A 25,197-nucleotide genomic window follows, 5' to 3' on the forward strand; every position below is an offset into this window, starting at 1 on the left:
AAATCAAACCGTCCTCAACGGGTTAACCTCAATCAGGGGACTTGAATATGTGACCGCCTCATTCAAAACCCACAAAAAGTCACAGATTTGGATCCTTTGTAATGAACCATAATATTTCATTTGGGTTGACAGACTCAAATATCTAAAGTTTGTCTAACCTGGGAGAGTAATGTTTTTTTTTCACCTACTGTCAAAATTTGGCTGCTTAAAACAAGACAGATATCAAGATATTACTTTTTCTGGACCCTATTTGTGGACAGGCACTGCCTTCACTGGGAAATAAAACATGTTTTCATTGATACTTCTGCACAGCACATCTTGAGTGACTCCAATCTTTAATTCTCTTTTCTCCCTTTTCTATGGAACTGCACCTCATTACTCTCTCTTTTTTCAATCACTTTTTCAATGGATTGGCATTGTCCATTTTTTATTAATATTAAAGTCATGTATCTTAAAGAAAGCTTTCAAACTATGTAGAAAAGTGGAATTTCATTTTGGCAAACTGTTTGTTGGTTTTGAGCTGGGCGGTCACATATGAGAATATTTACTGTGTGCATATGCTTCATGGAAAGCTTACATCGGGAAAAGTTCCCCAACAAAACATACAGCGTACTATCAGGTACAGGATGTGATCATATCACCTTCCCAGTGTAAAGCAGGAAATAACATTGCCCTTTTTAATATTGAATGGAAAACATTATTTTCCTGGTTCTGTATTCGAGGCAGACTAAGAGAAATACACAAATACTGTCACAGTCATCCGGCGGATACATTGTGGAATTGTCTGTAAAGCAGCATATTGAATAATTTCTTACATTTAGTTAGGCTGTCAGGTGACGGCTTGTCTCCTCGTGGCCAAGTACATTACATTGTCTTGCTGCAAATTATCGATTAAGCCAGCTAATGGTCATCACTCTTTGCAGACGACCTCATTAAATAGTCTAGTATTCACAGTTAGTCTTCATGCTCAAGATGTTGACTCTTCACTATATTGTGAGAGCTGAATAGCTGCTCTAGTAATAACCGATTTGTCTACTTCAGAAGGAGGAATCAAATCAATTTGCTGCCTGCTTTCAAAGACGATGTCAGAAAAGAAATATGTGTTTAGTTGGAAGCAGTTTGTGGAATAGGCAAATCACTTATAAAGCTGCTCAGACTTGGATAAAAGCCAAGCGAGGAATGATGAGATTATGACTGTCAACAGATCACTTGATGGAGCATGTAAAGACCATGCAGAGTTGGTGTCTTATCCCACATGACTTTAGCATGTCATTATTAAATTGTAAAATTTCCTACATTTGTTTGCAAGTTGTTATATCTTATGTCATTAGGAGATACAAGAGCAGGAAAGCTTAAACATACTTCAAGCAGTATTCTCTTTGTTGTTGTTGTGGGGGGGGGGGGGGGAGAATAATTGTATTCAATCATTTAAACTGTTCATATAAAACAAGAGAATCTTGTAAGTGCTTCTAGATGTCATAAATGCAGTGGCTTTGTGTAGGTGCTAGGTGCACAGAACATTATATATGTCACTTTTAATAACTGACAGGCAGATTGAAGAAACATTCCTGGTATTTGTCCATTTTTGCTTAAATTATCACTGTGCTGGTGCTGTTTTGCACAGCTTTTAAAGAAACCTTAGTTTCCCTTTTCTTGTCTTTTCAATACTTTTGGCAACTAACTCTTTTTTTTTCTGCTTTTTTTTTGTTGAACCAAGTGGATATTACCAGGGGTAGATATCTAAGAGGTATCAGTATTTGCTATGTGATTTTTGCCTCATCTGTAATCTGTTGCTAATATTCAGCCTTTAATGCCTCTTGAATCCATAGGTCTCTACCTGTTCTTCAATATGTTGACTGCTGTGATCTACAATGAGTTCAGAGGTTACCTCATTGTAAGTGCTTTGTGCTTTCTGGTCAAAGACCTTTTTCTTCTTTTTTTTCTTACCCTTGTAATACACACTGGGATTGCACGAGGACTTTTGAGGAAATTTTAATGCACTTTGCCTATTTTTATTGGAGTTCTGTTTGTTACGGAGGAGTCAGTGATTTAAATCTTTATCAGCTACACGTTCTTGACCTGATTGCTTTTGAATGTTATGTTTGTATTTTTTTTTTCTAGATTAGTTGTGGTTTTGTTCCTGTTTTTGTGATTGTGTGCATACATATATATATATGTTTATATTTATGCATTTACAAAAAAAATAATGATAATTAAAAAAAAAAAACTTTTGTGGAGATTCTGTTTTATTATCATATTACACTACGTAAGTGTTAGTATAACCCAGTCACCAGTTTTAAAAAGAGATTTCCTGGAAATGATAAGAGGGAAGTGAATGAGTGATCTTTGGAACTTGTAGAGTCGACCAACTCTCAGACACTTGGACTCATATTACATACAAAGTGTTTCAATTGAGTTGCTATTGATTTAGGGATCGTAAAGAGCGATGTGTTCATTTCATCCAAAAATGGCGACACAAGTGCTTTTAGAGCACATCCTTTTCTAATTCCCAGGCATTGTGTCGTTTCATCTTTTAAAAGAGAAATGGACAGGAAATTTTGTCTATGTTTTGATTGTACGTTTGTTCCTGTATTTTTTTTTTGTCTGCACTTGTGCTTTATTAGGCTCAGCTTCCTTGTAAATGAACAAATATAACCTTTCCTGCCTCTCTCTGAATCATACTCATTGTTTTGCATCCATCTCTCGTATTGTTACTGTATAAGTGGTTTCTTTCGCGGTGGTTTTATTTTCGCGCTTTTCACGCTTTGAGGTTGAACCGCGAATTTAACATCACGCGAAAATGTTTTGAACTCGTGGCTTGTTACAACGCTATCATTACCGACCGCGAATTTAAACACACGCGAAAAAGTCGGCACGGATGGAAACCGAGAAAGTTTCTGTACGCGAAAGAAACCACTTTTACAGTAAATCATTCTTGCACTTCCTTCCTTTTCAGACGCAGAGTGTGAAATAAATATGAAATGAATTGAATTGAGTTGACTGATGTGCAAAAAGCTGAGATTTGAAATTTTTGCCTGTTTCAAATTGAATATAGGTGTAATAAGATGACTGATTATATAATGAAATCCAGTGTGGTGTTCTATGGCAGCAGATTTGTAGTGAATGGAAGTCTTTTTCTTCTTTTTTAATATCAGCAGTAACAAATTAATAATAGGATTAATGATGATTACTTGTACAACTCAATATTTGCTCTGAAAGTTTTATGTATTCTTGTCACCTAAAAAATGAAAAAATAGTGAAGAGTTGAAATTGACATAGGTTAATGAAATATGTACAAGTGTCAAAAAAGTCACAGAATGTTAATGACTGTTGTTTACATCATGAAAGGATCTATGTAATAATGGGTTTGTAGAGAAGAGACTGTACTGAATGAACTTTTGGAACACTGATCCTAAATACTCTATATTTTTTGTCAAGTTCATCTCTTCATTGTGTATCCCATCAGTGAAATTTGGAATGCTTTCATTTTGTATATATAGATATCATGGAAGTATTTTGTTGCATTCTCTCAAGGCCCAATTTTCATCTAAATCTCAGCTCTGGGAATGATGTGGGTCAGTGTTAGTATCTTATCTAGTCTTCAAGTCTTTATTGGGCCATGTTGCATAAAAAAAAAACAAGTGCAATCAAACATAAGTCCGGTATCAGCTACTCAGAATTGAGTATTCAGAGACTTTATGTTTGATTTTCCAATTTATGTTTGATCTCAACTTATATGTAACAGGGCCTAGCCTTCTTCATTTGAAATTAATGCAGTGGATCCTGTATTAAAAGGGTGTTTTACATCCATTTTGTAACCCGATTGTTATCTTACTACTACAGATCAATGCAAGCAGTGGTGTTTTACCTCCATTTTGTAACCTGATTGTTATCTTATATTACCAGAGATCAATGCAAGCAAGTCACTTCAGGAGGAGACTGGGCTTCCAGGCAGCCTTTGAGATGCTCAGGGCTCAGCTGCACACTGTGAATGGTGGTTCCATTGGAAGGTATGTCAGTATCCATGCGTACACACACACACACACACACACACGCACACACACACACAGACATACACACACGTACACACACACACAGACATACACACACGCACACACACAAACTTACATTTTAGAGCACAATACAGAGGTGGCTCCAGGAATTCAGGGGAGGCACCTTTGCAAAACTAAAGGGGGCGTGCACACCCCCCCCCCCCATTTTTTTTCTTTTTGTTTCTTCTGTTTTAACTAAAAATAAAGAGGGAGCGTGCGCCCAGTGCGCCCCCTTCTGGATCCGCCACTGCAATAGTTCAGTAGTGCATACAAAATACAGGCATTCATACCCACAAATATTCACACTTTCTGAATTGTGTGGCAGGCATGCTTGCCCAAAAAACACTTCTCGTAATATGCCATTAGGATACTCAATAGCCTTTGTAGTCACAGTGTCATATCATGTTTCAATCAGAATTGAACATGCTGTATGATTCAAGCATGCGATGTGATAGCTCACTCAAGTAGGTGAAGGCATACTTCCTGTGCACTTCCTGGAGTCAGAACAGATGTATGAGACCTTTTTAACAAGGCTGATTTTTCATTTCAGTTGGCACGTAGATACCCCACCACTCTCTGAACTGGCATTGAGTACCTCGGAACATTTTCAACCAGTTTCGAGCTACAGCATTAATATCCTATCTTGACATATGACTCTTGAAACCAAGAGCCTTGGCATAGTGCTTGAGAAAGAGTTGCCAATATTGCAGAAAGGTCCACTTGTCTGATACATATACAGTTGACTCCTGTTATAACGAAGTCCTCGGGACCAGCAGGTTTCTTTCGTTATAATGAAATTTCATAAAAGCCGAACAAATAAACAATGCAAAACATAGAGCGGATGATCTTGCGGCCTGAATTTTTACTTTGTTATAACCGGATTTTCGTTAGAACCGTGTTCCTTAGAACGGGAGTGCACTGCATATATTTCTAGAGAGAGAGAGAGATGATCATTAATTGTTGGGGGGGGGGGGATAAAACAGAGAGAAAGGTTATCAGTTTTTTATGCCAAATGACGGTTCCTACATAATGATTACTAAGCATCATCATCGAATGATGTTTTCAGGTCAGTGGTTAAGTCTGTACAGAGAGTGTATGCTTGCACTCATGACTCTGTGCACTTGTTTCATCTGTAAGTGGTTTCAAATACTTTAAACTGGTTTCTGCATGCTGCTAGGATCTCTGATATAGAAAGTCTCCACTCCAGTTTGTAACATGAAGGACACAGCTTCGTGCCTGGGATGTTCAGATGCAAATATAGCAGGCCATTGTGAATGTTTTGTTTGTGGTTTTGACCAAAAAGTCAGGTGCTTCCTATCATTCGGGGGATGCCGAGTTTGGTCAGGATATGGAGGTCAGACAAAGTTTGTGACCCTAGTTTTGACTGTCTAGTTTAGGTTCACATGTAGGTATTACTCCAGCACGGCATAAATTTGCTCTCCCAGACAGCAACAGTGTGCACTGTCTAAAAGAACAAGTAATTATATTGGCTGTGTAGACGTTCAGCATGTTGCAATACAGTGCAATGAAGTACAAAGCCCTTTTCCAATGCAGTAAAGGCAGAAGTGTTAAGATGGTATGTTTGCAGTATCATTTTGAAATTGTGATGTAAATATTCAGTGGATCAACAAAGTAGAGCCAAAAGAACTTGCTTGAAGTGATGTGCTGTTTAATGTCCAGCACATTCCTAACAGATTCATTAGAGAGACTGCTGGCACGTAGCCATAGCCACACAATCGCATCTATCCATTTACATGTATTGAGTGCAATGTGTTTAAGCTTATTACCCAGTGAACTGAAGCTGCTTCTTGTTTATCTAGCAGAAAAGGGTCACTAGGCAGATTTTTGTTTTTGTCAGTGAACCATCCCTGTAGGATAAATAATATTCATTTCTGGTCAGTTTTTCTGTTTGCGTTTATTGTCCCCGCCGAACGAGTTCGAGCAGGGGACTATGAAACGGGCTCCGTACGTGTGTGTGTCCGTCCGTGTGTCCGTGTGTCCGTGTGTCCGTCCGTGTGTGCGTCCGTGTGTGATCAAAATGTTCAAAATGCTACTCCTTCGCCATTTCTAACCCGATTTTGATTCTGTTTGCTTTATATGATAGCACTACATGGGAGCTTTGAAACCTCTATACAGAATTTCAATTGTGACCTTTGACCTTGACCTTTGACCTATATTGTACATTTTGCTTCAAAATGCTACTCCTTCGCCATTTCTAACCCGATTTTGATTCCGTTTGCTTTATATGATGGCACTAGGTGAGGGCTTCAAAACTTCTACACAGAATTTTGACCTTTGACTTCTTTGACCTTTGACCTTGATTTTTGACCTATATTGTACATTTTGCTACAAAATGCTACTCCTTCGCCATTTAAACCCGATTTCAATTCCGTTTGCTTTAAGTGATGGCACTAGGTGAGGGCTTCAAAACTTCTACACAGAATTTTGACCTTTGACTTCTTTGACCTTTGACCTTGATTTTTTTACCTATATTGTACATTGGCTACAAAATGCTACTCCTTCGCCATTTCTAACCCGATTTCGATTCCGTTTGCTTGATGGCACTAGGTGAGGGCTTCAGAACTTCTACATAGAATTTTGACCTTTGACTTCTTTGACCTTTGACCTTCATCTTTTTACCTATATTGTACATTTTGCTACTAAATGCTACTTCCGGCGGGGACATATATTACGCACCGCGTAATTTCTACTTTTCCTTGTTAAAAATGTGATCAGTTTCACTATGCTTTGGTAGTTTCAGCCACAGCAATTTTGTTATAGTTTTTCTTAATACTTATGTAAGAAGTGAAATGCTTATTTTACACTGTCTCCTTTCCATTTCCAAGATGTAACATGTCCCAATATTATTAGCAATTTATTTGGTAGTATTCATTTCTGTTTTGTAAATGACACCCTAAATATTCTAAGTAGTTGGTTTTTTTTGTTCTTGTTGAATTTTTGTGCATTCTCAAATTAAATTCTAATAATTGTCATGGTCATAGTAATTGTCGGTAATAAACATTGATTATATTAGAGCTTGAAATATTTTTGGAAAGTACTCAAAAAGGAAAGAATGCCAAGTTTTACTATTATTTCTCATTTCATTTTAGAGCATCAGAAGAATTGAGCTTTCAGTAAAAGTTAATGTTTCACTTGTGCATGTGTAGAGCCAGCAAATGCAGAAGAAACTATTAAAAAAAAAGAGTGTGACAGTTTTGGCAAATTTAAAAATTTGTTGATAAGTTTGGAATATTAGAATGCATCCCTCTATAAATGTAAACTTTACAATATGGGATATCACAGTCATAAAATCGTATAAAAAAATTAAAAATGGAATTTTGCAAGATTTGATTTCTCTAGGATGTCAAAAATAATGCTTGTCCCAGCTCGTACAGAAAGCATATAGGAAATTCATATCCTTGCCTTCATACATGTCAGTAACACTCCACAGGTCAAGGGAATGTTAACATTTTAAAGGATAAGACAAATTATATGCAAATAACAAATGAGGAGTAAAAAAAGCAAGGAATGTTACAATAACACGTCCAAAATGACGTTCTTGATATGACCTTTCAACTCTTGCAAACATTCACATAATTGCCAAATTCTCAGTATGTCTAATTTCACTAAAGCTTTTCCAAAATCTGTTGCTGTTGCTGTACTATGTCCATGGAATTTGATGTAAATTGTTTTACTTCATGTAGATTCCTCCTGGTGTATTCTCCATTAAGAATGTGAAAACCGTCTTTTTGTTTTCTCACTAGGTGCACGGTCAATGTCAGTGTTGTGAAGTCTGTTGTTCTCCAGGCCAACATACCAGTGCGAGCCAAGAAAAACATTTTGAGGGTGAGTCATTGTGTGCAGTGATTGAGAGTTGCAAGCGCTCTGGTTGCTAGTTGATAAACTTCAACCGACAGTTTGCTGAAAGAATATCAAATCAGCCACTTAAGTCAAATACTGGATCATTGACAGAGATGAAGGTTTTCATCATCATGTTGAAGATGATGTGATCATACAGACTGTAGGAGGGATGATGCAGAAGATGAGGGGGAAATGAAGGAGGGATGAAAACAAAGGCAACAACAAAACGTCTAAAGCTCAACTTCTATTACTATGACTACGAGTGCAGCTACTTAACTACTATTGCTGCCAGTACTAGAACTGCATGTGCAATGTATTTTCATACTACCACTGTTACTTGTAGTACTGCTAATGCTCCTGCTACTTCTTCTTTTATCACATGGCAGCTTTTACTTCTACTTGTTGTAGAAGTACAAGTAGTAGTAGTGGCAGTAGTAGTAGTAGTAGTAGTAGGAGGAGGAGGAGGAGGAGTAACAGTAGAAGTAGCAGTAGTAGTAGTAGTAGTAGTAGTAGTAAAATCAGTGGTGGCAGTAGAAGTAGTAGATAATCGTACTGCAGCTACCATCGTTTAATTTCTGTTGCCCTAACTAGTGCTGCTTTAACCATTGCAAGTGCGATTTTGATGGCCATCACTATTACTTGTACTTATATTTTTTTTTTTTCTTTGTTTCGTGCGATGTAGGAGCTTGATGGCAATATCGGAGGTGTGCTGACATCATTGGACTTTCAGAAGTTGTTTGATTGCTTAGACTACCAGTCCGAGGGCAGTGAGGTAAGCATCACCACGACTTAAGTTCCAAATTTGATTTAAATTAAAATTTCCAAAAAGAAACTAAAGCCCATTTATTTCTAGAACAGAACTGATGATTATGTATAGTTGATTATTTGTACTCAAAGCTGATTTATATGTTTGTTTGTTCATTTTGACAGTAGTAAAGCACTTTGAAACATGTTGTATTAAGTGCTATATAAATATTTCATGTTATTATTATATTATTATTAAGTTCTTGATATTCAGAAATGATCTATTTATTTCCAAGAAGGGCAAAGAATTAATTGGACACTAAAAATGTCAGTCACCTTCTACACATAGTGGCATATGGTGTACTGTGAATGCATGATCAAAATAAAGACTTAGCAAGATTCTAGAGATCAATGGTTGTAGTCCAGAAGTATCATTCATTACATATCTTAACAAATTGATGAAGTGATGAGAATACACAGATGCTGCTTTCCATTCTCATGGAAAAGAAAGTTCCTTAATTTCTTGCAGTAACAACAGAAAATCATTTGAAGGGAGTTTACCACATTGATTTTGCTGTTTAACAAAGAATTAAGGTCAAAATGGATGAGAAAAGAAGAGATAGGAAAGATATTTATTACAAAAATGAATGTGTGCTTTATCTTTATTTAGTAGATAGAGATCTCATCAAACTGTAGCCTGAAGTCATGTTTATTTATTTGGTGGTGTTATAGGCTGTTTTGTGAGGGTGATGGTTTTGTGTTTTGTTTTGTTTTGTTTTGTTTTGTTTTTTTACTAAAGAAAAAGTAAGGGAAGTTTAACGTGAGTGTATGACAGGACAATTTCCTCCCTAAAGTGATTTGACTAAAGTAATTTGTGTAGTTATTTCACATTTGTTTGGCTTATTAAGCCTCCATATGGAATGATGTCAGATGTAGTGTTGAGATGCTGTAACCCAGTCATATTCTCTTTAGTTCAAGAAGTAACTGAGAAAGTATTAAGTGTCTGCTAGTTCCCTGTGAAATGTCTCTAAATTTCCTGTTTGCTTGAAGATTATAATAGAACTGCTGATCTCAACAAGTGGGCTTTGTTGTGTCAAAAGCTTCTGTAATCATTATACTTTTATGTACTTGGGAGTTTCAGCTGGTAGTATGTGTCATAACATGCCATGTCCAACATTAGCCTCCTTACCATTTTGTATGAAAGTCTTTTAATATCAAGTTGATACTTCACTTTTTCCCCTTTTTCAAAATGTAGTACAAATGAATACATGACAATCCACATATTTTCATTCCTTCTGTTATTTTTTTTAAACTTCTTTGTTTCTGTATTTTTCCTCTTTTTCTCATCAGATATGCTCCCCACGTGTGATTAATCGTCCGCGATTAAAAAGACTGCAGTCCATGATCCTTCATAGATTCTTTGGCTATTTTGGAACATTCATAGCCCTTGTAAACATTATAATCATCAGTGTAAGTATTGTACATGCTTTTCTTTCAGTCAGACGTTATTTCCATTAATGCAGGTTTATAATGCCTTTCACAGAGACATTACATATTCAGCCTTCACCAAATGTCATATGGTGAATTAAAGAAAAAAGTTACAACGAAGTATTTGAAAGAAATGGTCACGATTTCAATTGTGAAGTATGTGCTTCACTCACAAAGAGGTTTGTGGATGTACAGCTGCAGGACTAAGATACATACCTATCTTTCCTAACCTTGCATATAAGTTGAAAAAAAGATTACATAGTAGTAGCTAATGTGACAGAAACCTGTATTGAGGGCAACATCTTTCCAGGAAACTCAGAATGTCATGTCTGTGATACTTCTATGACTTTGTAGGAAATCTGCTCTAGATTTGTTCCACATGCTGAGAGATGTGATATACTTTGCCATGAATTTGTACGGAGCTGCTATTCACACCAGATTTCTCACGGTTCTGCTTCATTCATAGTTTAACTATACATGTAGTAGCTGACTATTGCAACTGCTTCAAGTGATATGATAATGGCACGCTCCAGAGTGTAACTCAAGCCGTCTTTGAGTTTAGAAGCAATACAAGATGAAAGTGAAAGCCGAAGACACTCTGTGATTTGTTACGGCATCTTCCGGTCACCATTGAGTGTCCAGTTCAATGTACAAACAATGCGTCACAACAGTTGAATAAGCAATGGCTAAGTGGTGGTGTTTGTACTGCAGTGAGGCCCTTTGAGTATATGTCCACACACAAGGTGATTTTGGGGGATGAGGGCTGACGTGCTGAAATGCTATACTCTGAATATGGTACTATGGTTCTAAGAACCAGTAACATATACCAGAGATACCAGTTTATATGTGACCTTTGTCTGAATCTGTTCTCTTGATAAATTTCTTTGTCTTTGTTCTTTCAATGTCCCTTTCCTTCTCTACCTCTTTCTGGGATTCCATCACTCACTCATGCTCTCTCTCTCTTTCTTCAATATAGGTCGAGATTGAAATTCAGTATGAAGAGAGTTTTTACCGCAAGCATTCGCGACTGTCCATTGTCAACAACTTCTTTGTCTTCTACTATGGTGTGGAACAGGTAGGGGCAGTCATGATGATGATACATTGAAGTTGCTGGGGGAAAAAAAGTGACATTATCCCCTGTTAGGAATTCAAATTTATAAGGAGTAAACTGTCTATATAGGGGTACTGTTCATACTTGTTGGGTAGATTCTATGAAAAAGGTGTATCGTTGATGTTCAGTAATGATCAGTTGTGAGCCGCAACCATGGGACCATTGCCATATGTGTGAAGAATAAGTGAAATAAAGAATACATCGAGAATGTATATCCCCCCCCCCCCCCCCCCCCCCCGAAAAACCAAAAAAAAAAACCAACAACAAACAAACAACAACAACAACTTGCAAATTCAAATTCTTTGGAACTGAGTTGTTCAGGTATATCTTTTTATGTAACATAATAAACCCAACGGTGATTATGATAGTCTTTTTGATTTTTTTATAGTCAATATTTGTCTGGTCCTGAGAGCCAGTAGTTTGCTCAAATCGAAACTTTGTCATCAAATTTCTTTCGGTTCAAAAATGCCACGGCCAAAGTTTTATAGTATGGAAATACTTATGTTTGAAGGAAATAAAAAATGTTTGTGGCATTTCATTCAGTGTGTTTACACGAATACATATTGAGAGAATTAAAAAAAAAAAGAGAGGAATATTTTGAAATGATAAGTGAATGAAAAGCAGGCAACTGATCATCTGATGAAATTATCATGTCCAGAATTTTTTTCTGTTTGTTTAAGATTATGAAGCTGTGGGCAATGGGCTGGCAGTACTACAAGTCATCCATGTCAAACATTCTGGACGGACTCTTCACAATAGTCCTACTGGTAAGTGTGCTTCAGGAACACCTTAACTGGTGTTCCATGTCTTTCATCTTTAAAAGGGAATGAAACCCAAATATACATGTGGATTGAGTGAATGCCGCAATTTTAGTACAACACAGCAATGAAGGTTCAAGGAAAATTGGACAGTCGATTCGAACGTTATGAATTTTTTAAAATTTTGGTGCAGCTATGCTGAATGAGGCAAGTACTACAGGTTGTGATGCACATATGAAGAACAATTTAAAGAAAATATAAAGAAAAATCACCATATTTTCACTTTTCTAGCATAGTGAAAGAGCACTTACTTCTTCTGGAAAGCATGGCAATGATATCAACCATAACATATATCAGTAACAGGTTAAGGGAATGTGTACTTTTCATTAAAAAAGAGAATGGCTGTATATGGTGTACCAATAATCTAGCATGGCGGATAGAGGTGATTTTGATTCAATAATAGTCATCTTTGTGTATTAAGCAGATTATCCTGCCTGACAGTTGTTTTTGCTAATCTTATTTGCTACTGCACAGAGATTATTTACTAACTGATTTGATCATTTAAACTCTCGATGAATCCCTACCAGTCTCTTGCTATGTATTTGATAGCATTTACCATTGACTGACACTAAACATGTGTCTCACTTAATTGTTTTGTAGACAGGACATCTTATGTGATATTCACAAAGTATTTTTGTTTCTCTCCCTGTCTTTTATTAACCAACAGCTTGTTGAAATAGTCGACCTAGCAGTGGAAAAGAGTCATATGCCTGAGTAAGTGTGTGTGTGGGTGTTTTTTGATTTTGAATGTCACAAATTTTCAAGTTTTGTTGTAGTTTAAGCGAGTACCAGGTATAATTGCAATTGCTGCAGTCACAGAATCCTGAAGTGGCTTATCATCTCAGATGTTGGTATGAATTTACACTACAAAAGTTCATCATTGATAGGTAAAAATTGAGACACCTGTTCAAAATGCTTGCACCAGCACTGAAAAAAAGAAAACCTTCTTTCCCAGGCCAACATCTCCTTTCCTTTGATACTTCATTTGATTCATTTATTGTATTTTGTATGTTCTTGCTGCAGTCAAACAGATATAACTTCCTGAGTGCATGTTAGATTGAGCTGAAAATGAAACCTTTCATTCACTTAATGAATCGATTTCATACAATGCATGAAAATAAGTCTCTCCTCAGAGAGATTTTATTCTTGTTCTTGTTCTTCTTCTTCTTCTGTGGCAACTGTTTAGCTGTGTAGTTCATTCCTTCATTTCTCACAGATTTTCTGTGGGGATTCATTACTTTGTGCAATATCGTATTTTGCTGACCCACAGAAAACATAATGTCGTCATCCCCGTGTATGACTTGGTCAGGATCATCAACATACTCATCATGTTTCGACTCTTCAAGATTGTCACTCATTTCAAGGTAAGTGCTGAGGCTAGTGGTAGTGTTTCTTACCAGACAACATAAATGGCATCACACTATCACACTTGACAGGGACGACATTCCATATCCAGATATTTAAACTTCTGCAATGTCTAATGACAAGGTATATAACAGAGGTATTCTTATTATCCCTTGGATAGTAAGACCTTTATTCAAATTAGTGAAATTCGTCTGATCAATTCAGTGCTTATTTACGTCAATGTAGGACAATTTGTCAATCAGGTGCAATAGCAAGACCTTGTGTGTCAATTGGCATATGTGTACAAAAAGCTCCTAATTCAATTTTGAATATGAAAAATACTGATTTGAGTTTGAAAAACCATGCAATGATGGCATCCAAAACAATGTGTGTACATGTTTTGATGTCAACATTGATATTTTATTTGTGACAATGTTGACAAATTTGTATTTGTGAAAATGTTTTTTTCGTAAAATTAGCAACTGTCTAGATATAGTGTCTTGTTACCCCAGGGAATTTATGCTATACAGAGCTGCCAAGTTTCGATGATTCTGTGGGTGGCTTGCTTGAAAAAAAAAGAAAAAGTTGTGTTTATATATTCTTTTGGCTGGCTGCAAAATATCTGTCTAGTCTTGTGTGTGCCAAAAAGAAGAATGTCCTAGTCAATGTTAATAAATGAGTTTCTCAACAGTCTAAAGAAGATATGTACTTCTTCATTATGTGAGCTTCAAAGCACTCTTGCACTTGTCAACTTTCCTGGGAATTTTCATATTTTTATTTCCTGTGTGGTCGGGATGATCTTTTGAATAATCAGGCATTACCCTATCCATGAATCTGTTGCTCTCTACAATACAGACAATGGAGATTGTTCTTAGTACGATGCTGGATCTGATCAGGAACTTGAGAGCTTTTCTTGGGATCCTGGTGGTGAGTATGAATTTGTTGCATGGAATGAAATGCCCATGTCTACAGAGAGCCTATGTGTCAGTACTTGACGGGACAGGGAGAGGATTTGTGTGATTATTTGAAGGGGAGTAGCCGGGGCTCACTTAGGATGGGAACTCTGTGATTACAGGGTCAGCAGCAATCATCCCAAATCAGCACTCCATCGTATACCTTGTTAGCATGCAGTATCATGGAGTTAAGAGTTCAATAAACTTTGCTTGTCATGATACTGTGATGTGGTTTCTAGTCCTTTAAAAGTTGAGCGGTAATGGGCCTAACTCCTGCGTGACTTACCCAGGTTTCTGTGGCATGAAGTGGCCCATGACTGGGAGGGCAAGTTGATAATGATGATGATGATGATGATGATGATGTCGATGATGATGATGATGATATGATGATGATGATTATTATTATATTATTTCGTTTTATTTATATTCCTGTGGAGACAAGGACACGGGTGACTTGCATTTAATTAAAGTTGCAATAAGCATTCTCTTGAATTAGCTTAATGACTATGTTGTTCACCCTGAATAGTATAGTCACTTTTGTGTTACATCCTGCAAAATGAAATATGGATATCTGCTAAGTCTTCAGATATTATTGTGAACATTAGTGTCTCTGAGGCTGAATTTGATGTTTACCTGACAATCTTTTTTCCCTCTCACTTTATCCTCAGGTGATATACTATGTCTTTGCAATTCTTGGCATGGAGATATTCCAAAACAAAAGTCCTAAGCCACTCAATGTCACAAGCAGGTGAGAATTGCAAACTTTATGTATGGCAGAACTAAATCCTTTCTGTTGGACCCTTATACTTATATAATTCTCTCTTTTCATTGTGTTTTGTTTTTATCTGCCCTGTATAGGGTTGTACAAACTTTTGTATGGATGTCAATGTTCCAGTGTGCTTTGTTTTGTAAAGCTTTTATTGCATGTTGTTGTTACGAAAGTGTTCAATAAAAGATATTCATTTTTCAGCTGTATTCAACATTTTGTCAACCAGTATTTCTGTTTGAGATTTTTTTTTTTAAGTCCTCTTAGTTTCCTTGTCATTTTACTTAATGCATTACAAACCAAAGAAATCTCATTGAATGAGTCATTTTGAAGTTCATATGATGAGAATAAAAATAAAATGTGTGCTTCTACGGCATAAAGTGTGACCTGTGTATCCCATTTAATTGTTCCCTTGTTTTTGCAGCAAACCCCTAAACTGTGGCACATATGAGCAGCTGAACTACTATGCCAATAACTTCGATGATTTCGCAGTGAGTCTCTCACTTCATTTGCTGTCGTACATCTGCATGATGTTGAATGACTTGAGTGCTGAAGTTGATGCATGGAATACAAATAGTGCAGCCTGTTAGCAATGTTTCATAATGACTTTTATGTTCCATTTATATTAGGCGCCTTCTTTCCTCTGAAGATTGGCACTGGCCTGTTGACCCTCGTGGTCACTATTACAGGGTGCAACAGTCTCACATTTCATTGCATGGTGGAGCAAACCAGAGTGGTTTAGAAGGTACCTGGAGTTGGGACTGAATACCCCCAAAGAGAATCATGCCAGAATGAGCCACGCCATGAAGCTGTGATGCATATGAAGCTTTTACAAAACTTTGATGGAATGAGCAAAGCTTGCCTTGGAGGCAATGCTTTGCAGAGAGGGCAAATTGTTCAAAATATCATGTAAAAAAGACAAAAGCAGAAACAAAAAACCTTTCATGATCAATGCTTGAAAGTTGTTATTCCAGATATTTCCAGATATAAAAGTTGTTTGAATCTTAAAAGCATCATATATTTGGGTGTAGAAGAATGTTTACAAACTACCAGTGCTCCAAAATTACTGATGGTAAGAAACATCTTCTCCAAATCAAGGATACTCCTTTGTTGTATTGTGTAGGTTCCCATTTAGAAAAAAAAAGAAAAGAATTACAGCTTTTCCTCTTTATCTGCTGATGTTGTATTATTTGTGATGTTCTGTGCCCTGCGAATAGGCAACGCTGGTCGTCCTGTGGGATGTTATGGTGGTCAACAACTGGCATGTCTTCCTCAATGCCTACTCAGGAATGACCAATGAGTAAGTTACAGTACCATATGTGACCCTGCACCTCAAAACAAACAAAAAGTCGCCAGACATGAATTTTTAGTTAAGACCATATTCTGAAAGAGCGGACTTTAAGCTTTAAAATGATGTATAACTCAAATCAAATGGACTCCCTTAACATATCTAAATATTGGAAAGAAAGCACAAACTCAGGAAAAGTGGGAACTGAGAAAAGAGGCTCTGAAGTACAGTGTCTATTCAAGCGCTTAATCTTTACCAAACCGTGCTGGCTGTGCGATGAATGGGACATGAAACAGGAAGTAAACCACCAGAGTAACAACAATGAAGGGATTATCAGATTAAACTGAAATTAAGCATGCCTCATAAGCACATTCTGTTCATAATTAATGCCAACTTTCAAAGCAGTAGCACTATCCTTTCAAAAGTTATTAGAGTTGAAAGTGAAGAGTGTGGACAAGGTTTTTCAGAAATGAAAAGGGGATTCTAAAGACACACCTAATCACACTATTCTACCAAAAATGTTCGAGATAAACTGCTAAAAAAACACACTTTCCTGCCCGTTTCATGATACCAAATTTTAGCATAATGTAAAAGAAGACCCGCTCTTTCAGAAAATATGAAAAAGTCAAGTGTCTCACCTCCCTGGCTAGGTTGACCCATTTCACTTATTTTCAGTCCTCACGCAAAATCAGTGTGTGCGACTTTATGTTCGTTTTGAGGTGCACGGTCACATATACAGAAAACCATTGATAGTCCCCTTCCCCCCCCCCCCCCCCCCCCCCCCCCCCTTGCAGTAGCAACTAACTCTAATGGTCAGGAGATTTTCATTTTCATGTAGGGCAAGCAAAGTATGTTGATTATGAAAGCTTCAAGGTTCAATCAGTGATTTAAAACAAAAGTGTGCTTTAATTTCTTGATGGTGTATTTTTCTGTGGTCTTTTACATATCATTTCCAGCCAACATGTGTGAGTACATTACTGTTGGCATATGCAGATGTAATGACAAACAGTGCCCTATCAAATCTGACATCTTGTTTTTCACAGCTTATTATAGAGTAAGTTTCTCCGGCCACTTCGTTGGCGGAGGCATAATGTTTTCGGGTTGTCCGTCCGTCCGTCCGTACGTACGTACGTCAGTCCGTCCGTACGTACATCCGTCTGTACGTACGTCCATCCCGTTTTGTTTTTGTCAATATCTCGAGAACCGTGTGGTGGTTTTACATCAAACTTGGTATGAGGGTATATCCTGGGGGGATAATACTTTGTTTGGATTTTAGGGTCGTGGGGTCAAAGGTCACAGGTTATTTTGTGAAAAAAAAGGTTGAAAATTCATGTTTTTCTCCATATCTCGCAAATGGTTCAAGGTATCTTCATGGAACTTAGTATATATGCTTGTTCCAATGGGCAGTGATTATCTAGGGAAGTTGGGGGTCATGGTTCAAAGGTCAGGGGGTCAAAGGTCAAGGTCAACTCCTCAAAATATCACTACTTTCCTTATATTTATGCAATGCATGAAGGTTTTTTTTTTAAAAACTTGATGTATACATGTATTACCCAATATATATTCTGTGGGAAGTTTCTTGCCAAAAGGTCAAAGGTCAAGTAAAAGTGCTGAATTGCACTTTTTCCTCCATATCTCAAAAGTAACTCAAGGTATCATCATGAAACTTACATATTTATGCATGTTCAACCTAACAGTGATTCTCTTTGGAACTGTGAGGTCAAAGGTCGAAGGCCAGGTTTAGATAATGCTATTTTCCCATTTGATACTGAAATTATACTTTTTCTCAATACCTTGAAAATTACTCAATGCATAAACTTAGAAAAGGGTCAAAAGTCAAGTAAAAATCATCATTCCCCAAATACCTGCACTCTTGACATTTTAATCATTCATCCAATTGAACCTAGTTCTAGGAAAGTGAACATTCAGCACATTTGTGTCAAACCTGTCATTTTAATATTTTGCCAATTGTGCGAAACTGTCATCACACATTGTCAAGACATTGTACTATAGACCTATTAGGAGAACCATGCATTATGGCGGAGGCATATCAGTCGCCGTAGCGATATATCTAATTTGCCTCTGCCTCACTGTAGAGAGGTAATCAGATTCATTATCCAGCAGTATTTTTGTTCTTTTCCCAAAACATTCCTGTTGTATTTTTTAAGTTCCCGGTCATGTTTGCATTCTCTTCCAGATGGTCACAACTTTATTTCATTGCCTGGTACTTTACATCTGTCCTGGTGTGCCTCAATGTCTTCACCGCCATCATTCTTGAGGTAAGGGCAAGAGAGTAGCTGTAAACAGAAAAAAAAAAATCATAGCACACTGAATTGAAACAATATGAAACAAAACAATACGACACCAATGTGGACATGTTTCAGGAATACAATAAATAAACAAAGACTTTTCAAATTCTGCAGCTATCGAGTCGCCTTCTGTTATGACTGACTCGTACAAGCACTGCAAATGTGTTTGCTTTTTCACCGGTGACCCAAATACTGCTCACTGTCAGCTCCCCAGCATTTTTAAAAATATTTAATTCACGTATTACGATAGTGTGAACGTATGAGTGAAATCGAAAAGGCTTTCAGTACAGGCTATGGCTCGTGTAAGCTGAAGGTTAACACCCCTCTAACCCGTAGGGACTGCCTGCTTTGGGCGAAGCTATCACCAAGTCCCTAATAATGCCCAAGAGACAGTGCGCACGACCTTGTCATCACGTGGTGTACTCAATTTTTTTGCGTGTGTGTATGTGATCCTGCTTGAATTTTCCTCAAATGATATTTCAAATCAAAATGAGTGATGTTTGTACAGCTGATTTTGTAGCAAGTGTCACAAAACAAACTACCACAGTAGATATTAATAGATGTTGAAGTGCATACATGTGCTTGTAATTCATTATGGCATTTATCTCACTTCAAAAGATAAAGGTAAACCTCGGGGTAACTCTCTTACCCTCATTTGAACAGGGGTAAAAAGAAAAATCAAATCATAGCATAACGAAATGGAACAAAATGAAACAAGGCAAGAGAACATGTAATGTTTGTGCAGCTGATTATGAAACAAGCTACCACAGTGATTTTAAAAAAGGATAGAGCATGTGCCTTGTAATTCATTGTAGCATTTTCTTTCTGTCCAACAGATAAAGTGTATTAACCCCGGTTTAAGCTCATAACCTCCCCATTTGAACAGAGGGTAAAAAACAAAACAAAACAAAACAAAAATTAAACAGAATGGCACGAAACACTGAAGTGAAACAAATGAAACAAAATGAGACAACACATGATGTATGTGCAGCTGATTTTGAAACAAAGGTTATGAAACAAACTGCGGCAATTGATTTTAAAGAGGATGCTGAGCATGTGCTGTGTAATTCATTGTGGCATTTTCTCTCTCTTCAAAAGATAAAGTGCATTAACCCTGGGTTGAACCTCTTTCAATCATCATTTGAATAAGGATGAAAAAAAAAAGGATAAAACAATAACATAGCATAATGACACAAAATTAAGACGAAACAAAAGAAGACAACATGTGATGTTTGTGTAGCTGATTTTGAAACAAGGGTTATGAACTATCATAGCTGATATTTTTTTAAAAAAAGGACATCAGGCATGTGCTTTGTAACCCATTGTGGCCTTTTCTCTCTCTCTCTCTCCAGAAGATAAAAATGTATTAATCCCAGTGTAAGTCCCTCACCCATTTCTTTTGAACAAGGAACAAATCCCTTGTACATGATGATAAAGTCCTATGAGCTATATTTTAACACTCTGGGAATGCACAAATAGACATGTGTGCCAATGCAATTTTCTTTTTCCTTTTTTGGGGGGTTATTGAAAATTTTTCACTTAAAGCAAGCTCTTTATTGTTTTTTTTTTGCAATATTCTTCCTGCTTATGAAATATAAAAATAACAGTGATAATGATGATAGTGACAATTAGAGTACTGTATGAATTCTTATTTTTGCGAGGGTTTAATTTTCGCAAATTTTGCGAATCACTGTTGGATCACGAATTTAAGAACGCGCGAAAATGTCTCCATGCGCTTTGTTAATACAGCATTAATGTGAAGGTTGGCGCCGATTCGCAAAAACAACATCTCACGAAAATGTCTGTGACCTCGTCATTTGCGAAAATACCTGTACACGAAAATAACAGCGTGTACAGTATCTAAAGGGTATGATAATGATTATGATAATTTTGATACTTTCATGCTGGATTTGCAGAACTTCATCACGTCATGGGACAGGAGCCAGCAGCATCAGCAGCGGGAGGTTGATGGCTCGGACCGGACGGCCACATTCCTCATGTCGGTTCATACCATGTTCAGGTCAGTCACATGACCAGCATAACGGTATAAGGGGAAAACTGGGGAAATACCGAAATTTGGCTGCCTGGATGTGCAGTGTGAAGAACTAGGTTGTCAATAATAGAGAAGGAAAGAAGTTGAAGATAATATAAAGTTATAGTACCTCAAAAGTTTCCCTGAGTTTCCTTGTCTTAGTTTGTGTTTCAGGTTAAAGTACCTTTCATATAACTAACACTGTGAGACTTACTCGCCCCAAAGTGCTCTCATGTCTTAGTAATCGTGCAATAATGGTTTCGTACAATACTTGTATATTGATTGTCGTGGTACCGCGTCGAGTCAAACTAACGGCTCGTTCGAATTTTTCAGAGCCCGCTCTGCTCTTGTACGAAACCATTATTGCATGATTACTAAGACATGAGAGCACTTTGGGGCGAGTAAGTCTCACAGTGTTAGTTATATGAAAGGTACTTTAACCTGAAACACAAACTAAGACAAGGAAACTCAGGGAAACTTTTGAGGTACCAAAACTTTATATTATCTTTAAGAGTCAGAGAAGAAACTTTGGTTTCTTTTTTTGGAGAGTCAGAAAAATACTAGAGACCCTTTCGTTTGCACTGGGTTGCTTAACATTGTGTTCTTTCACCCGAGTTGTCATAACTTAGGCCAAAAAAAAAAAAATTGTTGCATTGGCGTAACGTGAGATTTTCAAATAGGGTCGGTCGGGCGGATCTTTTTTTTTTTTTTTTTTTTTTTTTTTTTGTTACCTGCATTTTACGTGTAAAAACTCGTGCTCACACGTGTAAACAACTGCTGCACCGAATGTGCTGTGTTCATCTATTCTACAAATCATTTATGAGGCCGATATTACTGGAATTATACCCCTTCACAGAATTTAAAGATGTTGAAATCCCTATCCTGAATGTTTTCACTTCATATTTTACTATTTTGACTTAGATAAGATAGATGCAAATTGACCCATATGTACGATCTTTTCATCGCACACGGCGATCTCTATTACAGTCCCACATATACAGATTCGTGTAAGTTCTCCACACAAGAAACCTATGGCAAAACTGTGCACAATACATCGCAGTCTGAATGCTACGTATACACTGAATAAATCTTGTTACAGTACGTGTCCGTGTTGGAAACAGATGACGTACTGATCAAGGAAGGCTTATGGGAGGCGCTAGATCTCTCCCGATCCCTCGTACATCCGATATCCCCAGAGCCGTTTCCACTTCCGGGTTTGTGCGATCGCGATCGCAATCAACAAGATATTTGATATCGATAGCAAAAAAAAATAATAAAAAAACATGGGGTCGGCGGAATTTTTAGGGTCGGGCGGGTTACGCCAATGCAACAATTTTTTTTTTTTGGCCTTATGAGTATTCAGTATAGAGGCTTACTTGAAGGAAGTTAAAGGGTACAGCGAGAAAATGTTTATTTTTGGTCTGGGTGGAATTGATCCTCCGGTACATCACCACCAAGGTCATGGATTAAAGAAGAAAACCAATTGTTTTGTTTTGTTTGTCCTTTCATGATTTACCAATAAGGTGCGCAGGTGCATAGTCATGTTCATAAAACTTCTCTATCAGAAGTACATTCATGAACCAATCACTTGCCAAGAAATAGGCAGTGAACACATTCTCTGGCTTAACAAATAATCATATTCTTCCTTTTGTTTGTTTGTTTTTCAGTCAGTTTTTTACAGTGTGTATGCCTGAATGGAAAAGAACTTTGAAATGTTGATGAGACAGGTTTAATAGATTTCTGCAAGCTAAAAAGACTTGTTTTCTTTTCCTTGATCTCCCTTTAGAGGGGACCTCAAGGAACCAACAGAGGAGGAACTCCTTGATGAGATCTACCGACATCCTCACATCCAAAACCTCCACTTATGAGACCATCCCTGAAAGCGGAGCCTCTGTGCAATCAATCCCATCATGCCACTTTCTCTCGCCGTCCTCAAAACATTTTGTGCTGTGTGATGGTTGCCATCACCGTGTGACTTCAAAGGCTGTTCCAGCTGGTTACCCCAGAAGCCAAAAGCTACTAGAATTGAAAATAACTATTCCTTGTGATGAGGGTTACTCTCGGGCACAGCAAGCTGTAGTGACTCTGCCGCGTATACTATCACAGAAAAGGAGAGATGGTCATCCTTGTGGACCATTTTGAGAAGGCTCCTTACCAACTGCATTAAGCATCCTTGTTGCCAGTACATGCATGCATCTTTTGAGTTCCTTCAAGTTTTGCTTCTGTACGCCCACCTCATCATAAGCATCATAGCGCCTCCCCCCCCCCCTTGCGGAATCAAGAATCACATCACACACTGCATGTGACCGACCAAGAAAGCAAGATACGGCACACACAGAGTGTGTGACGTGTATGCATGCATACCAAAGAATCGATGATGGCTTTGAGTTGTCTGTACAGTACCAGGTAGAGAGAATAATTTTCTAGCTTTATTTTTATGTTGCTTGTGATTCTTTTGTTGAAATCTGACTGTAAAGGTTGACAGTCATGCATTCGTTGTGTGGAATGGCTGTTCTTCTGCAAGTTCTTGCCTGTTTTCTAACAAATCGCTCAGCTGACATTCTTTGATTTTGTCTCATGGCTTTAGTCATCATGCAGTCAGATCCTGTGGGTTTTAAACTGATGATGAGTTACCCGCACCATTCTTGAATTCAGGTTGAATATATTTGTGGTGTATGGATGATCATATGCATGTTTGATCTCAGGCTGAGAAACATTTCACACACTCTTTATGATATTTTGATAACTGTCTGCAGTGCCAAAATAGTAGTATATAAGTTCAATGCTAGTAGAATATCAATTTCATCATAGTAATAAGTATCAATATCATCTTTGTCATTATGATCATGTATGATTCTTCTGTAATGTCAGTGACCACAGTGGTCACCCAATGACGAATATTCTAAAATAACTACAGTGTAAGTTTCCTCTTTCTCTCCTGTATGATTTTTAGAACATTATATTATGTGCAAAATAAGTCTTTTTTGTGATATCGACGTAAACGATATGGAGTAATACACCTGCAGTTTGTCACTAAATCTCAGATGATTATCCTAACTATGTAATGTATTCATTCTTCTTGGAATGTTGATAGACATGAATTGGTTTGTAGGTAAACTGTAAAAGTAATGTGCCCATAGAGTGATTCGTGACAGGATTGTAATGTAATTTGTTGAACTTTCAACACTGCCATGATCTTCATAATCAGCCGCAATTATTCAGCATGACTGCATATTACGAATATGTTTGCTCTTTTGCAAACTGTAGGTCATTTTAAGGTATTGACTTTGATTTTTACATTTCCCGCAAACCTTCTTAACGAATGCGTAGATGTCACATATTCAGTCATCTGTAATTCTTCATACAGTGCTGTCTAAATCATATCCCTCCTCTCTGCCCCCTACTATATTTCACTTGGGTTAGATGTGAGACGAGGTGACTGTTCATCCCCGTACACACAAGCACAGCCACGGACAGACACAACCATGACATATGTCATGCACACACAAAATCACACACAACACATATCATTTACTTTATTCTGTCAATATTTTTTTCAGAATCTTGTCATCAGTGGCTTGTTACCTGCTTAAGAACGTTATGAATATTAGAGTACCCTTAAATCTGTCTGATACAGCCAGTATTCTGCCTCTGAACGGTATTCCAAAATATGGTTCACATGGACTCACTTGAATGCAGCCATTTCTCCCGCATTCTTCTTTTCTTGATATACTGTATACGCCTTATATTTAGTGAGTCTAAACTTTCGTGAATCAGGACTTTCCGACAACATTGCGAGCAGTTAAATTCTTAATTGTGAGGTACTGCAATGGATGGAGAAATTTACATGGACATGTCGGGATCAGAAGTGATAATTTTGGGTGTTGTTGAATTTGCGAGTAGCACCCGACTTACATAATTCATGAAAGAAAAAAAACAAACCAACATTGAATATTTGTTGCATACAGTATTCTTTGTACTGATCTTCAGCTTTTTTCTCTCCCCTTTCATGCTTTTCCCCTGTTTTGAAATGCCCCATGTGTGTCCTGTGTATGGCTTTTACTTTTTGATGTGCAAATACCACCCACATTGCCTGTACATTTCATCACTAAACCATTTATTTTGTTGGATGCGTAAAAATATTGTTACTTGCCACGCTCTATTTCGTCAGTCTTTAAAGATAATATAAAGTTTTGGTACCTCAAATGTTTCCCTGAGTTTCCTTGTCTTAGTTTGTGTTTCAGGTTAAAGTACCTTTCATATAACTAACACTGTGAGACTTACTCGCCTCAAAGTGCTCTCATGTCTTAGTAATCATGCAATAATGGTTTCGTACCAGAGCAGAGCGGGCTCTGAAAAATTCAAACGAGCCGTTAGTTTGACTCGACGCGGTACCACGACAATCAATATACACGTATTGTACGAAACCAT

At 37.4% G+C, this 25,197-nt stretch overlaps 1 protein-coding gene across 1 annotated transcript in view; it reads left to right on the top strand.

Moving 5' to 3' along the window:
* LOC139736928 (two pore channel protein 2-like) overlaps positions 1 to 22,743 on the top strand; it is a 47,326-nt gene extending 24,583 nt beyond the window's left edge. Inside the window, exons 10-25 of the mRNA XM_071647602.1 lie at positions 1,830 to 1,894; positions 3,907 to 4,010; positions 7,817 to 7,898; positions 8,596 to 8,685; positions 10,008 to 10,127; positions 11,122 to 11,220; positions 11,937 to 12,029; positions 12,742 to 12,788; positions 13,345 to 13,438; positions 14,274 to 14,345; positions 15,040 to 15,119; positions 15,562 to 15,628; positions 16,355 to 16,437; positions 18,623 to 18,704; positions 20,651 to 20,754; positions 22,553 to 22,743. Of these exons, the coding sequence (XP_071503703.1) occupies positions 1,830 to 1,894; positions 3,907 to 4,010; positions 7,817 to 7,898; positions 8,596 to 8,685; positions 10,008 to 10,127; positions 11,122 to 11,220; positions 11,937 to 12,029; positions 12,742 to 12,788; positions 13,345 to 13,438; positions 14,274 to 14,345; positions 15,040 to 15,119; positions 15,562 to 15,628; positions 16,355 to 16,437; positions 18,623 to 18,704; positions 20,651 to 20,754; positions 22,553 to 22,634 (1,364 nt within the window). The 3' untranslated portion in view covers positions 22,635 to 22,743. The remainder of the gene's footprint in view (positions 1 to 1,829; positions 1,895 to 3,906; positions 4,011 to 7,816; positions 7,899 to 8,595; positions 8,686 to 10,007; positions 10,128 to 11,121; positions 11,221 to 11,936; positions 12,030 to 12,741; positions 12,789 to 13,344; positions 13,439 to 14,273; positions 14,346 to 15,039; positions 15,120 to 15,561; positions 15,629 to 16,354; positions 16,438 to 18,622; positions 18,705 to 20,650; positions 20,755 to 22,552) is intronic.
* Positions 22,744 to 25,197: the final 2,454 nt, after the last annotated feature.

The sequence above is a fragment of the Diadema antillarum genome, unplaced genomic scaffold, assembly GCF_040938485.1.
Source record: "Diadema antillarum isolate AM-2024a unplaced genomic scaffold, OU_Dant_1.0 seq00000674_RagTag, whole genome shotgun sequence".
NCBI classification, from domain to species: Eukaryota; Metazoa; Echinodermata; class Echinoidea; order Diadematoida; family Diadematidae; genus Diadema; species Diadema antillarum.